The 21,605-nt window shown below is 35.3% G+C and overlaps 1 protein-coding gene across 5 annotated transcripts in view; it reads right to left on the reverse strand.

Moving 5' to 3' along the window:
* LOC101899274 (mucin-19) overlaps positions 1-21,605 on the reverse strand; it is a 465,697-nt gene that overhangs the window by 6,923 nt on the left and 437,169 nt on the right. For all 5 annotated transcript variants that reach the window (XM_059128457.1, XM_059128456.1, XM_059128458.1 and 2 more), the window contains 9 exons: positions 19,885-20,010; positions 19,489-19,820; positions 19,256-19,424; positions 16,646-16,840; positions 16,305-16,371; positions 9,618-9,869; positions 2,733-3,354; positions 1,307-2,669; positions 776-1,242 (listed from right to left, as the gene is read on the reverse strand). In XM_059128457.1, coding sequence (XP_058984440.1) covers positions 776-1,242; positions 1,307-2,669; positions 2,733-3,354; positions 9,618-9,869; positions 16,305-16,371; positions 16,646-16,840; positions 19,256-19,424; positions 19,489-19,820; positions 19,885-20,010 — 3,593 coding nt within the window. The remainder of the gene's footprint in view (positions 1-775; positions 1,243-1,306; positions 2,670-2,732; positions 3,355-9,617; positions 9,870-16,304; positions 16,372-16,645; positions 16,841-19,255; positions 19,425-19,488; positions 19,821-19,884; positions 20,011-21,605) is intronic.

Consider the following 21,605-nt stretch of genomic DNA (forward strand, 5'->3'; position numbering starts at 1 on the left):
TCCTCAATTGTTCATGATTGGAGAAATTATCTGTCGAGAAAAATGATTTCCGAGTGAATAGAACTCCGCATGGATATTCATTATTGGGTTGATTGACTTGAATTTCAAAACGTGCAGAAAAATTAAGAGAGAAAGTAGCAACATACGAGAAGCTGGCAATGGCTCGACATCCATCGGAAAAGTTCGAAATGGTCATATACCGGTGACAGTCATATACAAGTGACCAAAGACTAAGTCCAACCTAGTCCCAAGTACACAGTTCGTTTAAGTTGTATTTTGTAGGTTTTTATTTATTCGCAACTGTCGCCTTTTCGTTTACTTGGGGACAAAAAATTGTCAATTGGTTCCCTTCGCATTACTTAGGGACAAATTTTATACTAGTACGGCTTATAACTAGTAACGGACTGAGGAAATTGAGTTAATTGGAATTTTCATTGCTAGCGATATGACGGTCATGGAAACCAATGCTCCGGCTGATCTTATCATTTCAACCACCTTCTCGTGGGATGCAGCCCTAACATCTTCGCCATTGATAGCTAAGAGGAAATCGCCTGGTTTGAGGCCGGCCATGTCGGCCACACCGCCCGGATCGACATCGTCCAAATACTGAAGAGCTGGGAAGCGATCCGATGGCTTCAATTGCATGAGTTGGGAAGAGGCTTTGGCACTAGCGGATATTTTCTAGCTAGTGATAAGATTTCTTATCCACCTCTCTCTTTGCAGCTTGTTATGACATACATGAATCTTCAAGGATCTCCTCTCCCTCACTTCTTACCTTGCTTGACTATTTCCACCCGCTTCGGGTACATCGATCAGGGCAATCTTCTCATTTAGCTTGGTGTTGCGTGCCACCAAAATCGAATTTTCATCTTCACCATCCGATTCGCTAAGACTGTAGTCCGGTTCAGGGATGGGTGGTGCCGGTCCAGTCGGAAGATTTGCCACAATACTATTGTTGTTGGTGTTATTATTGTTATTGACTTGATTGAGAATTATGCCGCCACTATTTTGGCTTGGCGGGGCGGCATAATGCGATGAGGTGTTAGTGGTGGTGCTGGTGACTGTGGTGACATTAGAAGAGGTTGTGCTGGCGGCGGCTGTGGCTTGTGCCAAGGCCGTTGGTTGAGCATATTGACTAATTTGTGGTTGTTGCTGATTCATCGAGGGAACAGCAACATTTGTTGGTGCATAAATACCAGATTGATTCGAGTTTTGTTGTTGGTTACTGTTCTGTTGGCGATTCTAGAAACAAAAACAAATAAAAAATTATAGATCTTTAAATAGTTAAAAATATCCCTTCATTTACCTCTTGAGTTTGCCTTAACTTCCAAGCGATCAACTCCTGTGGTGAAGCATAGATTTTTGCACTTGCCGAAGGTTTGAAACTCGATTGAATACCATCAACTGCGGCCGCAGTAACGGCATCATTCTCCACACGTTTCTTTAGTTTTTGTTGTAGCGACAGTGTGCTCTCGTATTCCGAACTTTGCCGGGTCTCAACCTTTACAACCTGACCCACCACGGGTGGTGGCGGTGGAGGATGATTTGGTGGTGGCAAAGCATTTAGACGCAACATTGAGGCATGCAATGTGGCCACATCATCTTGTGACAAATGACCCTTGGCCACGCCAGCGGTCCAGATCGAAGAGGAGGATCCACCCGCATTAACATTAAGATCCGGCGTTGAATGGAACCTCTTTAAGTCACGGCTTCCAGCGCCCACGGTTGGTATGGCACATGGTTTGCCACGCAATGTGCCATTTTTAGATTTGGTTTTACGCTTCATCTCAGCCACACTGCCATAGACCATGGGACCTTTGAGCGGTGAATTGGTATTGGCTGGTGGCGTGGCTGCTCCACTGTCGGTGCCCGACTGGAAACGTGAAGTAGTCATCATGGTGGAATAACGATTTGCACTATCAACAGCTTCGCCCTGTTGACGCTGGAACAGTTCCTCAAGCTCGGCGGCTGTAATGCGACTTGATGTGGGCCTAGCCTTAATGCTGGCCGTACGCAACTGTACCGGAGTTCCTGGATGTGTGGGTGTAGGTGTTACAATCGACTCCACCGAGGAGGATTTTGTATGATGGATGTCATCGTCTTCCTTCTCGCCGCCATTCTCCAAACCGGCCACCATTGACTTAGCTCGTGCTCTACCCACTGACAAAGTGGTTTTGGGATCTCTGCGTGGTGGTAAGGGTGCAGGTCTTCCCTGTCTCTCAGCCGCTGCGGCTGCTGCATTCGGTCCCAAGGACATTTTACGTGGCAAAGTGGCACACTGTCGATGCGAGGTTTGCGGTGTGCTCGGACCCGATGACAAATGATGGCTGGGCATGTATTGTGGGGTGGCTTGCATTTGATTGGGAAATTGTGGCGATATGACGGTCATGGAAACCAATGCTCCGGCTGATCTTATCATTTCAACCACCTTCTCGTGGGATGCAGCCCTAACATCTTCGCCATTGATGGCTAAGAGAAAATCGCCTGGTTTGAGGCCGGCCATGTCGGCCACACCGCCCGGATCGACATCGTCCAAATACTGGAGTGCTGGGAAACGATCAGATGGCTTCAATTGCATGAGTTGGGAAGAGGCTTTGGCACCGCGCAAAATGAAACCGAAACCACGCTTGGCTCTGTGCAATACCACAGTACGAGGTTCGTTGAAAGCACTGCAAAAAAGGAAGATCATTATTATCTCCATTCATAATCCAAAATTCGAAAGCTATATTTACTTTTTCTTGACTCGGGGTGCTGTAGCACTACTGTATTGCTGATTCTGTTGCAGCTGTTGCTGGCCATTGCTACTTCCAGCCAGTTTCATTGAACCATAATTCTCCGATGATCCACCGCCACCATTCAATGCATGTGTCGAGCCATTGCTGTTCACCGACAACGATGGCGACTGATGTATCAGAGTGGGACGTGGCAAAGTACCGCCCGTACTACTCATGCCACCAATTCCCGAACTGCCACCCAGACTCAATTGTGGCGAACCCTGGTGTACAGACGATGCTGCTGGTGAATGTTGATAGGGCGAGTGATTTGGATTCGCTGTAGCAACATTGGTTATATTCTTTTGTCGTAAATTAACCTCTTGTACGCACTCAGCTGGGAAGAACCCAGACTGATTGGTACCGCGTACATAGCCCTCCAAGAGGCCACAATCGGTCGAACCCACAACTTCAATAACATCGCCAACCTGCAGGCGTATATGACCCACAGAATTGCCAGCATAGGGCTCCATGCAAACCACCGTTGTGCTAGGGTGACCAATTGAGCAGGCCGCAGAATCGGAATTGGTACCAACGCCAGAGGAGTCGCTGATAATGTCGCTGGTATCACCAAGTGATTTATCTATGAAGAGATGAGAGAAAAGTGCGGATGGAAAATGGTTAGTAATTGTTTTTTGCCTTAGGGATTTCAATTTTTGATACAACAGTTACCAAAGAGGTATTGTACCTGTACGACTTGGGTGTGTTATTCCTTTAAAATGTGTATTCTTAGAAATAAACTTAACAAAGTTATAATAGAATATAAAACCCTTGATATGATTCCTTTGCTTTCTCTTGAATGTAGTCTTTCCTATCATAGTCCTTTAAACCCTGAAAACCATATGATTTTAACTCGAAGGAACTAGGAGAAAGTATAATCTGGAGAGATTAAAAATAATTCTGCGTTAATTGTCATAGAACAGGTGTTTCAAGGAATAACAAAAAATATACCCATGGCAGTCCTTAAAAAATTGTTTGAAAAGCCGGAACATATCTAAATAGCTCTAATAGAAAATTATTAGAGAGACCAGATTGTAGATCGGGATTAAACTTTCCCAATGTTAGTGACTCTCAACGAACGATGAGAGAGTTAGTTTATTTAAAACAGCGAATGGCGCCCAACGAGCGATAGGAAAATTTTATTTTTTTAAATATCCTGAACCATGTGGAAAGAAACGAAATTTCTGAGCAGTCATAATATCATGTGGTAGTTATCTTAACCTCCAACGACTGTCAGGGCGTGAGTCCATTTTTAGTGCTTTGTGAGCTTTCCGAAAATGTGGGTCAATACATTTTAATAAAATTATAAAAGGATCTAGGATTCGCAATGTGAGCGGCAACTAATTTTCCAGATAAATTTACTCTTGGGAAAAAATGGTCTAAAAACGAATACAGGACAAAAATTTAATGCGGTTTAAGAGCTTTTTTATGCACATTTAAAACAAAATTAAACTGTTAGAAGCAAATTAAATCGTAAGAAAAACATGTGGCAACATTCATTGAGAAGTTTCATTAAAGGTCTGTCTGGTTACTTCTTTCTCTGAGAGTAAGACTTAAGTCTTATTCTCTTTTATAAGGAAACTGCAAAAAGAAGGCATGATCCACGGTAGAAGAATACAGTACATGCATCAACGCTTGGGAACATTTTTTAAAGTGTTTTTTTTAAGTAGATTTTTTATGTTCTCTTATACGACGCTAGTCGGAGGTTGTTATGACATGCATTTTTTAACATTTTTTTGCAAATTTTGATATTTTTTCATTCAAAAAATTGCTTTGACAATTCCAGCAGATGTGTCGATACGACTACCTGTATCCTTCAACCATGGCATCATCCCTTTAAAATCAGCTGGATATGTGAAATTTGAAGATAGTTATTTGCTTATTTCGCTTTCTTTAAGCGTTTTGTTTTTTAAAACCTTGAACCCTATGTGGGGGAGGTAACAGAGGGAATGGTCCGATCTCTACCGTCTTTATAACAGATCCCGTGTTGATAGAAATATTCAGATGTGCCAAGTCTAAATGGAATCGGGTTTCGCGACTCAAGGATTTTCAAAATTTCGACCTTTCGTGGGGGAGATACCAGAAGGAGTGGGCCGATATATTCCATCTTAATAGAAATGTTGTGATATGTACAATTGGAGACAATTGGACTCTCACATCACATTTTATAAATGTTGAAATTATTCAAAATTTTGACCCTTTGTGGGGGAGGTACTTGATGGAGTGGACCGATATTGTCCATTTTAGCACCTGTCCTAGCACTGACCCAAATTTTAGGATTTGCAAAGTTGTAGCAAAATCGGATTATCGTTTATATTTCTGGGCAGAAAAAAAATATATTTTTTAAATTTCGACCTTTTGTGTGGGAGGTACCAGAAGGAGTGGACCGGTATATTCCATTTTAACATCAGACCTTGGGCTAATAAAAATATTAGGATGTGTGAAATTTGAAGACAATTGGACTCTTACATCACATTTTACAGTTATAATTATTAAAAAAATGTTGACCCTTTGTGGGGGAGGCACCTGATGGAGTGGACCGATATTGTCCATTTTCGCACCTGACCTAGCATTGTTCAAAATATTAGGATTCGCAAAGTTGGAGCAAAATCGGATTATCCTTTCTCTTTCTGTGCAATAAATTATATTTTTTTTGAAAATTTTGATATTTTGTGTGAGAGGTACCAGAAGGAGTGGGCCGATATTGCCCATTTCCGAACTCGATCTAAGTTTGACAATAATATTACGATGTACCCACTTTGGATCAAATCGGATACTCCCTTCGAGAGTTATCGTGCGCACCAGCCAGACAGACAGACGGACGGGCATCGCTAGATCGACTCTGTACCTCTGTAGCCATAAAAATTTAAACCTAAAGTGAAATATGGTTATAACGGCATGGAGATGGATGTATATGTAACGTAAGATCTTTTGGTTGGATAAAGAAAATTTTGAAGAAACAGTAACTGCCTGGTATTACATCAAGTATTTTATGTTATCTCAATTTGTAAAATTCTAAAATACATACATAGGACTTAACATTGAGTTTGAGATAATTTTAAATGGTCAGAATCAACTGATGTTTCTTTGAAAATACACACGCATACAACTCGTATTCCAGACAATTTGTCTTGTGTAAACACCAGGTTTGTACGAGTTGATTTTTGTGACTGACAGCTTCTGGTTGATTGATTAATTAATTATTGATTTTGAGGGGCTGCCACCTAGTTTTGACATTTTTGCTAGCTCTTCGTTTCTATACTCTCTGAGCAAAGCATCTCTCTAAGAGTGAATCTAGCTCAAATATTTAGAACAAACAATTATTTTTGATAAAAAATATTAGTGGCCAAAATTTTAGAAAAGAATAAAGGTGTGGGTTCTTGAAGTCTTTGCATGACATATTTGGCGATGAAATTTGACATTATTATGCCTAGCCATGATGCCAAGCTGCTTATGTACCTTCACCTTAACTCAAGCCTTGTTAAGGTCGGTCCAGAAGACTACTTTAGACAACGATGCGACAATAAACTTAGTAATTTTTGCATAATTGTGATTTGATTCCATTCAATTTCAAATCACGATAAGTCTTTTGACGGGAAACTTGGTTGTCAGATGGACTTACTCCGTCCTTATGTAGGCCATGGAATAACTTTTAATTATTTTTAGTCTACGTTTTTCTATTTTTTTATTTTGTAAAACCTCTGATATTTGAAAAAAAAAAACACTTCACATTAAAAGTTGTAATTTTTATTAAATCTTGACATACTGCGTGGAAATAACAACGTTGCATTTAAAATAAATGCTGCCAAATTGCATCGTTTTTTTGCAAACAAATGACGCTACAGTCTTTAAACCTTAATTTTAAGTTGATGTAAATGCGCACATAACCGTGTTCCACTGAACACACATACATATATGTTTTATACGGATGTTTGTATGAATTTAGACAACTGTCAAAGTCACAAGGACATGGGTATGCATGAGAAAGACAAAATCGGAATTAAATAAAGGAAAGCGCATGACGAATGAAAAGCAGGATGAAAACTTCTTCGTATGTTCTTTTTCTATCTCTTTCTTATTGGTTTTTATGGTAACAATTAGAAAATGTAAACATGCAATTTGTCTATAAACTAAAAATAGAAAATTTCAAACAAAATTGAACAATAAGAAGAAAAAAAGAACTATATTGGCAGAAAAGTGCTAAGACATGCAATTGTCCATTTAGGATAATGGAATTTTTCTCTTTGATTAAATATTGAAATTGATATTTTCCACATATATAGAATTTAGATGTACTTATCTGTTGTATGTTAGCTTTGAGTAAATATTTTTGTTTGTATGTTCAATTCTTAACTTAACTTAAATTGAAAAAAATGCAATCAACTTAAACGTAAATAAAACATAAAATAAACTTAATTTTGATAAAATATAACTTGTTAAAAATTATAACATACATAGCCTCCATTAATTTCATGTTTTAGTTTTCAATGTTTAAAGTAAGTTAAAATGTACATATTCTTATAATGTCTTACCCTTTTAGCGTCAAAACAGAATAAACGCGGTAGGCGCTTTTCTATTTCGTGCGTTATTGAGAAAAGTATTGTCAAGTGGAGGTGACTTTTTTAATCTTGAACATCTTCGTGTGTTTTATACCCTCCACCATACATAGTACCGATGGTATATTATGTTCGTCATTCCGTTTGTAACTCATCGAAATAATAATTTTAGACCTAACAAAGTATATATTCTTGATCAGTGTAAAACTCTTGGGCGATTTAGCCCTGTCCGCCCGTTCGTTCGTTGTAATCAGGCTAGAGTCAAAACGAGTAAAGACAGGAAGCTAATATTTTGCACAGATCAGTCTTTTGTCTGCAGCAGGTCAAGTTCGAAGATAGGCTACATCGGTCCACCATATCGTATAGCCCCCAGATAACGGAACCACCCGATATTCGGTATTTAGATGATTGTAGCCAGATTTTTCAATGAAATTGTCTGGAAATCCACAAAAGGAGTTCATTCTTAGTACTTTAACCCCTGGAAGAGTATTTTCTATATATGACCACGATATTGTATAACCACCTCCATATATTCGGTATATTGATGATTTTAGCTACATTTTTAAATAAAATTGTCTAAAAATCCACACTAGAAGTTCTTTCTAAGCACTTTATTCCCTGGAAGAGAAATGTCCATAAAGGTCCACGATATCGTATAGCCCGCATACAACGGTACCTTCCGATATTCGGTGTTTTGGCGATTTTAGTGACATTATTCACCGGAATTGTTTCAAATTTGATATTTGAAGTTCGTAAGGGATACTACAGCCTAAGACAGAAAATTGTATGTATAGGTCCCCGCTTTCGTATAGCCCCATATAACGACACCTCCCGATATTCGGTATTTTGATGATTTTAGCGACATTATTCACCGGAATTGTTTCAAATTTGGTATTTGAAGTTTGTAACGAATACTACAGCCTGTGACAGGAAATTGTCTGTGCAAGTCCTCGTCTTCGTATAGACCCCATAATACGGTATCTCCCGATATTCGGTATTTTGATGATTTTAGCGACATTATTCACCGGAATTGTTTCAAATTTGTTGTTTGAAGTTCGTAATGGATACTATAGCCTATGACAGGAAATTGTCTGTGCAGGTCCACGTCTTCGTATAGCCCCCATGTAACGATACCCTCCAATATTCGGTATTTTGATGATTTTAGCGACATAATTCATAGGAATATATTCGGTAATTTATGATTTTGGCTACATTATTCACTGATTTTTTTCAAGTGTCTTATTTGAATATTGTAATGGCGTATGACAAAATTTGCCTATGCAGGTCCACATCTTCGTAAAAATTACAACATAACGGCTATATTCAGTACTTTTAAGATTTTAACAGAATTTTTAAAGGATATCATTTTTTTTTTTTTTTTGAAAAATTTCAAATCTGTTCCAAATGGTGGAGGGTATTCAAAGTTCGGCCCGGCATGATGCGGCTTATAATAATAAAGTTGGGTCTATTTAGACATGCCAAATTTACCGGGATGTGATTTGAATGAAACAGATGTCACTATATCAACAACTCTCCGAAAAATGCACGAAATGAAACTAAATTTATACTGGCTTAAATAAATTTCATATGACAACACTGTCTAAAAATCAATGAGGGTTTGAAAAATTGTTTACATTTGTGAAAATCAAAATGGATCACACAGAATAAAACAAGACATAATGGCAATATTTTCTCCTAAAAATGATAATAATTTTGTCCAGTTGTCAAAAGAGTAGAAGCATAGTGTCTGGCCTGACAGAAACACTGAGATTTTATTAAATGCGCGTTAATAGCTTTTAAATGCACATTATCTCTGCCGCCTGCCAACAGTATAAAACAGCAATTGAGATTTAAAAATTTTTAGACATTAATTCGATCTTTATCTATTGCAAATTGAACATGTTTAAATAAAATTCGTTACTAATATTTTATATTATTTCTACGTAAACTCGTTAGATGTAAACGTAACATAATAGTACGTTTATATATATGAGGGTTAACCCTCTGGATTTGGATTTAAATTGTCATATCCATTACTTTTACTTCAAATAAATCCTCTCAAAGAAGGTTAACCCTACAAAAAGTTCTAACGTAAACATGGCATAACGTCGGTAAGTTCTGGAAATGAATGAAGGCTTTTGACATAATTAACCCGTATATACTTATACATAAATCATTTTAAAACTTAGTCAATGAAATTTTAAATTAAACCAATAATAATGCCATAAAAATAAATAAAAAACTATCAAAGTAAAAAATAAAAAAACAAATCAATAAAAAAAAGAAATACCTGTTACAATGCTGATGTCATCCTCGTGAGAACGATGACCGGATGAACCCTCCGATAAACTCGAACTGGCTGAACTGTATGGCAAATGTTCGGATGGACACGGTGATGGTGGTCCATGATGGCCACATGTACTGCTGTTGCGTGTTAATGTACCCATTAGGCTACTACCACCGCCAATGCTACCATTGGCACTTAGCCAACCCATGCCGGAACGACGTTTCGGATTGTAACGTGGTGGTCCGCGAAAGGGTACTACGAGTTTGTTGATAAATGTTGATGTGTGTGTTTGTTTTTTTTTTTTTGGTGGAAGGAGGAGTAGGAAATGGGTATATTTTGAGATAAGTTTTGTTTTTTTTAATACAAGGAATAAAGAGTTAGTTTAGTTGGTTTTCTGTTTTGGTTAGTTAATTATCTGGCTTTCATTTAATTTCCAATAAAAGAGAAATTCCATTGCAGTTATTTTTTATTTTGATTTCTACTTTCGGTTATAAACAATTAGGAATGATAATACAACATTTACACTGATAAGAAACTGTTGTCGTTAAATTATAGCATGTTTACATACAATTTTTGGTTCATATTACTTGACTAATCACAATTAATTTGACTATGGAAAACATATGTTAAGCCTATTGCGATTGATGACCGGTTAAATACGTTGTATGCAAACGTTCTCTAACCCTAACCCACTATGTGGATTTATGGGCTTCATACCATTATCATGCAAAAATAGATCACCTCATGACCGGATTTATTTTCTGTATATATATATAAACATTGTCTGAGCAGCATAAATATATAAACCACTACTACTAATAAACTCATTGGTTTCACCCTCAATTCTGTAAACGTACTGTGAGCTACGAAAATGAAGTAGTCGCAAAGTTTACACATGTAAAATTGTCTCCAAGCTGAGCTGTATTTTATTGCCATATTCATACTGGACCGATTAAATTTGCCACTGTCTAGTTTTTTTTTTGAAAATTGCAAGGTAACACGTTAAGGCCCGCTGCTCTCAAAACATATGTTTTTATACCCTCAGCCATATGGCTAGAGAAGGTTTATATCATTTGATTCGGCCAAAACGTGCCTCATCAAAATAACGGTTTTACACCCCAGGTCTCTTTGGACTAAATCCGTTTCAGGACATTTGGAGTCGATTTAGCTATGTCCGTCCGTCCGTCTGTCTGGCTGGTGCGCACAATAACTCTCAAAGAGAGTATACGATTTGGTCCAAACTAGATATTATTATCAAACTTAGATCAAGTTCGGAGATGGACAACTTGCGAAACAAGTCAGCGATTCTTTACAACTTGCAATATCTTAATATTTCTCTCAACCAGAAAGTTGATTGAGGGTATACATACATCTGTCGGTCCAATCGACTTCCTTTATTTAAAAACACTCTCTCTCTTACATTTCTCTAAATATTTTTTTAAACTTTTTTTGATGGGTCCAGGCAGAAACATAGCAAAATGGTCAAAATTCTCCTCCTGTGTGAATTTATGGAAACAAAAATTGGGTGTAAACGTGCTAAATTAATAAATGGAAAGTCGACTTATACATCCCTACATTATGGTTCATCGTTGGAACTATGCATGGCAGAAGAATACAGGTAGATGCATCAACGCTTTCAAATATAAGTGGATTTTTATATGTTTTCTTATACTACGTCATACGGAGGCTATTATAATTCGCGTTTTCAACAATTTTTACAAAATTTAAATAATTTTTCATTCAACATTTTCAATTCCAAAATTGGTTTGACAGTTCATTGTCCCAGCAGCTTTGTCGACGTGTCTACCTACATTCTTCTACCATGGAACTATGTCAGAGAATATAAAAAATTTAAATGTTTTTTCAAATATAAGTGGATTTTTATATGTTTTCTTATACTACGTCATACGGAGGCTATTATAATTCGCGTTTTCAACAATTTTTACAAAATTTAAATAATTTTTCATTCAACATTTTCAATTCCAAAATTGGTTTGACAGTTCATTGTCCCAGCAGCTTTGTCGACGTGTCTACCTACATTCTTCTACCATGGAACTATGTCAGAGAATATAGGATTGAAATTCCTTAAAATTGTTGGAAAATTCATATCATAACAACCTCCCATTGGATTCGTATAAGAAAACATCTATTAGCTTTTGAAAAAACATTTTAAAATTTTTGTTATATCAATGTTCCCAAGCGTTGATGCATCTACTTGTATTTTTCTACCATGCGTGCAGCGCAATAAAATCGGAGCGTTTTTTTAAATTGCTGCATATAATGAAAACAATTCTGATTGGTCAATTAAAACGGCTAACCTTGTTAACAAAATGTGTGTGAAAACGTACTTTTATAAGAATTAATTTAATAAATAGGGATTTATTTAACCAGATTTACCTATGTCATTTTTTTCTTCCAATTAGGTGTTAAATTGGGTAGGTGAAAGTCGACTTATACATCCCTACATCATGGGCAATCGTTGGAACGCATTTAAAATGTGAGTGTTTTTTAAATAGCTGATATGTTTATAATGAAAATAATTGTGATTGGACAATTATAAGGTTAACCTGGTTAATAATTTGTGTTTAAACTTGCTCTTATCAGAATTAATTAAATAAATATGGATTTATTTAACCAGCTTTACCATACCAATTTCATTTTTTCTTCCAATAAAGTCCTAAATTGGTTAGATAAAAGTCGACTTATAAATCCCTACATAGTGGTTCATTTTTGGGTTCATCCTTGGAACGCATATAAAATGAGACTGGCTGGTCAAACTGGCATGCGTAAACTTCTAGTAAGGTTAGGAATATAAAAGATAATATATGGTTTTCAGTGTAAATGTTATATTATTATATTTTCTGTTTTACAAAATTGAATTTTGTACTTTTTCATAATTTTTACTCAATCTATAAATATTTTTAGCAATTGCTATATCATTTAAACACATCTTTCTAAACATAACATAGCATTTTTCTTTTCAACAGCTGCCAATTATTTATTGACTTTATAAAATTACGGGGATTTAATTTAGTTTTAAGGGGTTTCAAATTCCTTGCTTTTGTGCGGTATTTTTCAGATAGCAATAAAACATAATTTCCATTTATAATTGATACGATCTAATGCGAAGGATGAAGAAGCAGGTGTGATGTGTCTTTGACTTACTTACGTTTATGTTTGCTTATCGTTTACATGTATGTACTTAAGGACCATTACCTTTATTTTGTGTACGATTTTAATTTAACAACACACTTATATGTAGGTTTTTTAATGAAAAATTCGTATTTAAAAAATTAATAGCAAACAGAACTGACGACTAAGGAAATGTCACTACATAGAGTTGAAAATAAAATATTGCAAAAGGGATAAATGTTTAGGTGTATTTTTTCGATGAAGTAAAATGCAGTCCCAAATTAAAGACACCAAAAATTAATGCCTTCCAATACACCCGTTGTATGGTAATATTTATAGTAAGAGATTGTGGTTTGATTGTTAATAAAACGTAACAGTACGATTACATATAAATGGGTTAACCAACTGGATTTGGATTAAAATTTTCATATCTATTACTTATACTTCAAGTAAATCCTCTTAAAGAAGTTCAACCCTACAAAAATTTGTAACGTAAACATGGCATAACACGTATATAATTGGCGTATTTTGATTAAGAATTAAAAACTGCACGAATTCGATATGTAATGGTCATTTTCCATAGTTAACCCAGATAAAGATGTGTATGTAAACGTGTTTAACCAAGTTATTATTTCTTAAAACTTCTTTGAAAAAAAAAAAAACTGGTATTACAGAGTTAGAAAATGAGGTCCTTCTCAAAGCTAAATGAAAGATAACATACACCTCTTTTTTCAAATGCGAAATTATCGAACATTCATGAAATTTGGAGCCATTGACTCTTATAGTTTTGGGAAACCGAAATTGCTTTATTTTGTGTTATTTTTGGTTTAAAATCATCTAAAATCCATTTTAAATTTTCCTTTCCAACACATTTGCCAATATCATAATTTACCTATGGTTTACGCAAAGCAATTTATTTGAAAATGCAACTCTGATTTAATGACACATTCAAACTTGTCGGATTATTTTGCGACACAAGTGATCCCTTACCCTTATCCTCTAATCGAATAAGCTTTTGACCTGAAGAATTTAGATTTTAGATTTAGTTTTTTCCAAATAATAAAAAGGGAAAATCAGTTATAGTAGAGAAATTTTTAGATTTTTGCAGGTGCGAGAACAGAGCAAATATTTGCATTGTGTTTTTAATTTGGACTGCATATACTCGTTGTAAATATTTCGATATATGTGTTTAATATATATGATTCAAATATGGAAATATGACTTGTGAATCTGAACTAAGTCTAATATATAGATATCTAGAGGGGTGTGTAAGACATACAAACAACGCAAAGTAAGAATATTAATATTGGGAGACAGTAGATATGAATCGAATAACAATAACACAGTTTAAAAAATATTTTTTAAATTATTTAACACAACAATATAGAGCAATATCAATATTAACATCGAGAAATTTACATCAAAATGGATATTGAAAAATGTACGTGAAATGATTTCATGAAAATGTGTAATGAATTTTGAAGATGCTGATGTAGGCCTAAAATGGGGGGGATTTATGAAATGTAGTGTGTTTTTGCAAACTTCGTAAGTCTGTATGTGAGTAAAAGGGCTGATTGGGATGCTTTAGAGGATGATTTGAAAACAAATTGTAAAAAACATATTTCATTTTGAACTTTTTTCTTAACATAAAGTATGATGATATAAACATAAATTTTATAGATTGAGTAAAATTAGGTTTAAATTTAAAAAATATTTATGTGACGATATTGTATGATTTTATGTGATTTGATTAAAGTAAACTATTTTTTTTCTTTTTGTAAAAAAAATACAAAGACAAAATATTTTCTAAAAACATTCAGTGGTAATCCTAAAATGTTTTAGAAAATATTGAGTAATTGACACATCTTGAAGACTATTCATGAAAAACATAATTGCAACCCTGCTTTGTGATAGTTAAAAACAACTCAGATTTGTACGAAGTACTAATTTGTTAAAAATGTTTCTTCGAAATAAATTTGGCATCACTGTTTCTAAAGTACTGCCCAAAAACTTGACAGTGAATGCACGATACGATAATGATTGAGATAATAAAGGTTATGACCCACGCGCACAGATATCAATGCGCTCAGTAGATGTTCAAGACCACTTGAATGAAATGACAAGCTGCCTCACCATTCCATATTAGAATAGATAAGAATAATTGTGTTTCTGCGATTAGGTTAAGTTAGATTAGTTTCAGTAGTACTTAAGAAATATATATTTTTAAATAAAAAAAGGAAGGAAGTTGGATTCCGTTCTCATTATTAAAAAAATTGGTCCTTCGAGACGGATAGCGAAGAGAATTGACAATCGAAGTGGGAGGTTTGATTCCGTTCTCGTTATTAACAACATTGGTTCTACGAGCCGGATAGAGAATAGAATTGCCAATCGAAGAGGGAGGTTGGATTCCGTTCTCAATATTTAAAACATTGGTCCTTCGAGCAGGATCTAGTATTGAATCAACACCCAAACGAAGCGGTCGTGTTCCTTTCTCGCTTTACATTGCTGCAGTCAAGCCGGGTAGAGAATAGAATTGACAATCAAGGAGGGTGGTTGGTCCTTCGAGCAGGATCTAGAATTGAATATACACCCAAACGAAGCGGTCGTATTCCTTTCTCACTTTACATTGCTCCAGTCAAGCCGAGTAGAGAAGAGAATCGACAATCGAAGAGCGAGGTTGGATTCCGTTGACATTATTAAAAACGTTGGTCATTTGAGCCGGATAGAGAATTGAAACTCCATCCAAAGAATAAGGTTGTTGTTTCTTTTCTGACATTTTATAGGAATTGAATTGACAATCGAAGAGTGAGGTTGGATTCTCTTCCCATTTGCATTGGTCCTTCGAGCTGGATAAAGAATTGAATGTACACCCAAAAGAAGCGGTCGTGTTCCTTTCCCACTTTACTTTGCTCCAGCCGAGCCGGATAGAGAAGAGAATTGGCAATCGAAGAGGGAGATTGGATTCCGTTCTCTTTATTAAAAACATTGATCCTTCGAGCCGGATAGAGAATATAATTGGCAATCGAAGAGGGATCCTTCGAGCAGGATCTAGAATTTAATCTACACCCAAACGAAGCGACCGTGTTCATTTCTCATTTTACATTGCTCCATTCAAGCCGGATAGAGAATAGGTTTGACAATCGAAAAGTGAGGTTGGATTCCGTTCTCATTATTAAGCCGATAGATAACTGAAAATATGTACATCCAAAGGATAACCCTTATCTTTCTTTTCTCACATTTTATACCCGCCATTAGAACAAAAAAAAAAAGCGGATCTCGATTTATAGATCCCTATCACTACTATCAAAACAGGGTTGTATTTTAGAATTATTGTTTTTCCTTTCATTTAGTGTCTTTAAAATGTGCAAATTAACCAAAAATTAATAAAAACAATTATTTAAAAATAAATTAAAAAAAAATAATTGCAATGAATTCTCTTGGTGGAATGAAATTTGAGATATGATTTAAACAAAATGGATGTATAATTTTTTTGATATTTCAATTTGGAATATAGAGTTTTTTGAAAATTATATCTTTATTACAAAGTATTATACTCACCAACATCTTCAGATTTATAATTTTGTATGATTTCGGCTAATTCCAAATTACCCGCAATGACAGCAACCTAAAGATTTTCAAATGAGGGAAGGTATTTTTAAAAAGAAAATAATTTTATTTTAGTATTTAAATTCTTAATATGCTTTACTTTTTAACAAAAACAAAATTTACTTTTAACAAATAAAAAATAGACACTACTGGAAACCAATTTATTTTGAAAATATAAACTAAACCAATATTTTTATTTTTTTTAATAAACCAATGTAACTACAGAAAAACAAGGGTAACTAAAAACTACAAAGAAACTTATTTGTTTTTTGTTTGAGCATAGTAGTAAATACCTGATAGGGAGTTTGATTGGCATAATTTAGCGCACCACGTTGGGCGCCACGAAACAGAAGCATTCTAGCACAAGCCTCCTGATTGTTAACAGCGCATACATGCAATGGTGTATTACCGGAAGCATTACGGCCATCCATGTCCGCACCATAAAACAATAAATGTTCCAAATGCTGGACAAGACCGTGACGACAGGCCTGGTAGTAGTAGTAGTGGTAGCAGTAATAGTGGTAGGGTTATGTTGGATAGTTGTTTTTTGGTTTATGTTTTTTTTTGAAGGTATAGTAGTAGTAGTATTTTTTTTATAAATGACAGAGTGTATTGTTGTTTTGTTTTGAATCCCACACAAAAAGTTCCGAAAATTTTTGTAAAATAAAAAAAGTAAAATTTTTTGAGGTTAGAATCATTTTTTTCTTGTATTTTTAGGTTTTAGTTATGTAAAAACAGTATGGATAGGATAAAAGGAGAACCAGAGTAGATATGTAAAGGAAGAAAATATTGGTTTGGGAAGGGTTGATATCCTGATAGAAGAGATATAGCGAAGTTAACCATTTTATATTGATTGAAATTAGTTAATTTGACTTTAACTGTCAATTTCATCGCGTATACGTATCACTTCATTAAAAATGTGACGCATAAGCATCGGAATTGACAAATCCACTCGATTTTATTTATGTAAACAGGCTTTGATATTTGTGCAAAAAAGTATTTTAGCAAAACTCGTTTTCGAGCAGACTTTGTATCGACCTATATTGGCTGGAAAACCACAAGTGGCTATCGTTAGAGCACTTCAGCATGTAAATGTGAATAAATCTTTTGTGTCTCATACCATCGCTCGTTACCGTGATACTGGTAGCGTAGCCCGAAGTCAAGGAAGTGGGCCAAAGAAAACAGCAACATCAGCAGAAATGGTTCGAAAAGTAAAGAAGCGACTTGATCGAAACCCGCGTCGCAATGGCCGAAAAATGGCTCGTGAGCTGAACATATCGCAATATTCTATTCGGCAAATATAGAAAAATGAGCTGGGGTAAAGCCATTGAAATTCCAAAAAGTGCAAGAACTTATACCGCAACGGAAAGAAAATAGACTCAAAAGAGCTAATGATTTGCTTCGCTTGGCCGAAAGTGGTGAACTGCCGAGTTAGGTTCTCTCCGATGAGAAAACATGGTCGATGGTCACTCTATTCGTATTAATCTACCGTGACATCAGAATAAATGCCGAATATTATCGTGAAAATATTCTGGAGGGTGTATTAAAGTGTTGGGCACGCAAACATTTTGGCCGCACGCGCAACCCAAGAATGGTTACAAAATGGGGTTCCTCGCTTCATTTCCAGCGTACATTGGCCACCAAAATCTCCGGGTACCAATACGTTGGACTATTGTGTCAGGAGCATTTTGAAAAGCAAGTTTGACACAAAAAATACCAAAGTGTCGATCACCTCAAGCAAGCGTTTCGCCGGGAATGGGCCGAAATACCGCAGAGCAACATTCGGGCAGCGTGTGACGGTTTCATTGGCCGTTTGAAGGCCATAATTTGTGCCAAAGGTGACCAATTCGAACAAATCTAAACTTATTCTGAAATTTGGTGCTACTTCCGACATTTTTTGCTTTCATTCAATAAAATTAAAGAAAGTGTAAAAAATTATGGCGTTTGACATTGTCGCAGTTTTTTCGTCTCACCCTTTAACCCTCCCTAGCCATATGGTCGAGGGTATAAAAAGGCTCTTTCATTTCATATACTAAATATTTAAGGGTAATAGTAATCGAAATGAGCTCTTTCATCACAGCCTAATCCACAACACTCAATTTCTCTTTAATCGTTTTATTTTTTTTTTGGTCTATTTGGTAAGCCAATGCTTTCGAAAAATCGATCTTTAGATTCCTATGTAGTATTGACAATTTAGTGCTTAAACAATGTTCCGACGTATTTAGTTTTTTATTGTTACGAGTATTGTCTTTATTATTCTTTCATCTCCTTTGATTGCGTTGTTTCGTTAAAATAATTATATAGTTTTTTTTTTTTTTTAAATAACCATTTTTTAATAATTTATTTCTTTACCACAATCAAGTTGACCAGCTCTTATTTACTTATACACGTTTCAATAAAAGTTTTTGTTTGTCATGGCGTGACATAGTGTAAAGGAATATCAGAGCCGACCCCGAATTCAGTGGTGGTTGTCCTTATAATTTCATATTAATAAGCAATACTACATTGCCGAACTGCTTGTGTAACGTCACATCAAGGCCTGATTTAGCCTTCTGCGTTACCTTACTGTATTGGTCTTCGCTGCAATCAATATCAAATGGTTAAATCGTAATTAAATATAAAATAATACAAAGGCCAACACCATGGAGACCAATTAAACATATTTTAAGGACTAAAACATATGTATTTGTAAAGGATTTTTTTTTCAAAATTTTAGCACAAATCTACATTTTTTGTATTTAATAAATGTCTACATTTTAATGTTAATAATAACAGATTTAAAAATTGGGAAAAATTCCAAGCATTTCATTCCCTTGGGCATACACTCTGCTCCTTAAGTAATATCCATAATATTTTTTTCAAACCAAAACGAAATTGTATGCCCTCTCTGGGCCAATACTTACCTGATGGACCTCATTCCAACCCTGATTATCCTGGGTACCCAATGTGGCATGATCATGTAAAAGGCTTTCCGTTATTTTCGAATCACACTTGCGTGTAATGGAAATATACAAGGGGGTTATGCCACGGGCATCTTTATAGTTGGGCGAGGCGCCCAATTCCAATAGAGTACTGTAATGTGATTACATAAAAATGATGACGATTTATTTTTTTTGATGCCCAAAAAAATACTTACGTTACCGCCTCCAAAGAATCTTTTTCCACGGCCCTGTGCAAAGCCGTTGTACCATCTTTGGTACGATAGTCAAGCAATGCCCCACCATTTACCAGAGCTATTAACAATTTATTTGGTTTTTTAGCACCGGTGGCCACAGTTAGTGGCGTCTCACCACTTTCGGGACAATGGAAGTTAGGGTCCAGCCCTTTGGCGCACATTTTGGCAATTTTCTCCACATGACCACCATTGATGCATTCTAAAAAACGTCTTAAATTGGCACGGGTATGCAATGCTTTCAATTGCCGCTCATCAAGATTTAACATTTTGTAAACGCGACGTTTGTATTTGAGCTGGAGAAATGGAGATGATTTGTGAGTACAAATGTAAAATATTAATAATTTTTGATTAACTTACCTCCAAATAGCCCACTGGACCATTGAATGGATAATCACCCAAACGCCGCTCCTCATCAAGGAATTTGCCCGCCTTGCCATTTGAGGGTGGACAAAAGAGACCATAGTTAAAGCTCTCTTTAAGTTCCTGCAAAAATATGAAAAAAGAAAATAAAAACGTTATTTGGTTGAATATAAAGAAAGGAAAAATAATTATTCACAATTATAACTGTTTCTTTTTCGTTAAATGAAACACATGGACTATAATAAAAAAATAATAGTTTAAAACTTCAGGTACTTCCCAAGTTAGTATGCACAGAGAATGATGTTCCTTAGTAATAGGGACTCTTAGGTCTAATAGTTCAAATGTCACAAAAAAATCGACACAAAAAAATACAGTTTCAGTTTTCATCGATGCAAGTAGACTAATTTTTGTCTCTTGGAACATACAGTAGCTCCAAGCGAAACTCCTACAGCTAAAGAAATTTTTTTTCTAATAACTTTTTTTTTATTTTTCTTAAAAAAATTAAAATTTAGAAAAAATGTTTTTTTTTTTACATTTTATTAGTACACTATGTAAATAATTTAAAAAGCAAAAAACGTAACATTTTAATTCATTTAAAGTAAAAAAATAAATAAATATTTAAAGAGATCATATTTCAATGCCAAAGGCAAACTCGTGCACATCGTATAATTTAAAGTATTTCTACACATTATTATTTGGTATGTATTCCTTTACTTTTTTACCATTTGTAGCCTATTTGGCATACGTTTAACAAGTTATTCGCAAAGGGTAGGTTAAATTTTTTGCCATTCTTCAAAGAAAGATGTTTTCAATTCTTCTTCGCAAGATATGGTATGCTGGCGGATTTCTCCATCGAGATAGCTCCATAAATTCTCTATGGGGTTCATGTTTGGACTCTGCCCTGGTGTATCCATGATGTGGGGAAAATATAGCAGCCATGACGACACTTTATAAGCCTTGTGTTTTGAATCATTGTCTTGATATGAAAATAATAATCTTCGTGAAGGACGAGCTTTTCCTTACGGAGTGGCAAACTTTCTTTCAAAATGTTGCAATACACTAGGTCCAGAAGCTGAAAATGAACCCCACACCATTACTGATCCACCACCGAGCTTCACTGTAGGCTTTATATTTTTTTCATATTTTTTTGGCAAGGAGCGTTTCATTTGCCTTTCTGTCATCTGAACCAAAAAGGTTGAGTTTGCTATCGTCCGTGAACAGTACATTCTTTAAAAATTAAAAATCTTTTGATAAGTGCTCCTTGGCAAATCGCAATCTTACTTCTTGATATCGCTTGCTGACTAAAGGTCTATGTCTAGCTCTTCTGCCATTGTAATTCGACTTATGCAATATATATATTATTAAGGTTAAGGTAAATATTATTGTTTGAGGGCAACATACTTTTCCCAAATCCTTTTCAGCAATTTTTGCGAGCTTCGGTGTACTCAAAAATGGATTCTTTTTGATCTGCCGTAAAATTTACTTCTCATCACTCAAGGTAAATATTTTATTATTTGCCGTTTTTTTACTTATTTTCTACACATCCATCTGTTTTAAACAGTTTTATTATGTACTGAACTGTAGATCGGCTTCTAATAACAATCTTAATATCTCACTTAGCAATTTATGGTTTTTGTAATGTTTAATTAATTTTTTTTTACTTCAACAGTGGTTTGTCCTCGTTGTCTTCACATTTTTAATTTATTATTTTTTTATAT

Source organism: Musca domestica, unplaced genomic scaffold (genome assembly GCF_030504385.1).
Source record: "Musca domestica strain aabys unplaced genomic scaffold, Musca_domestica.polishedcontigs.V.1.1 50, whole genome shotgun sequence".
NCBI lineage: Eukaryota > Metazoa > Arthropoda > Insecta > Diptera > Muscidae > Musca > Musca domestica.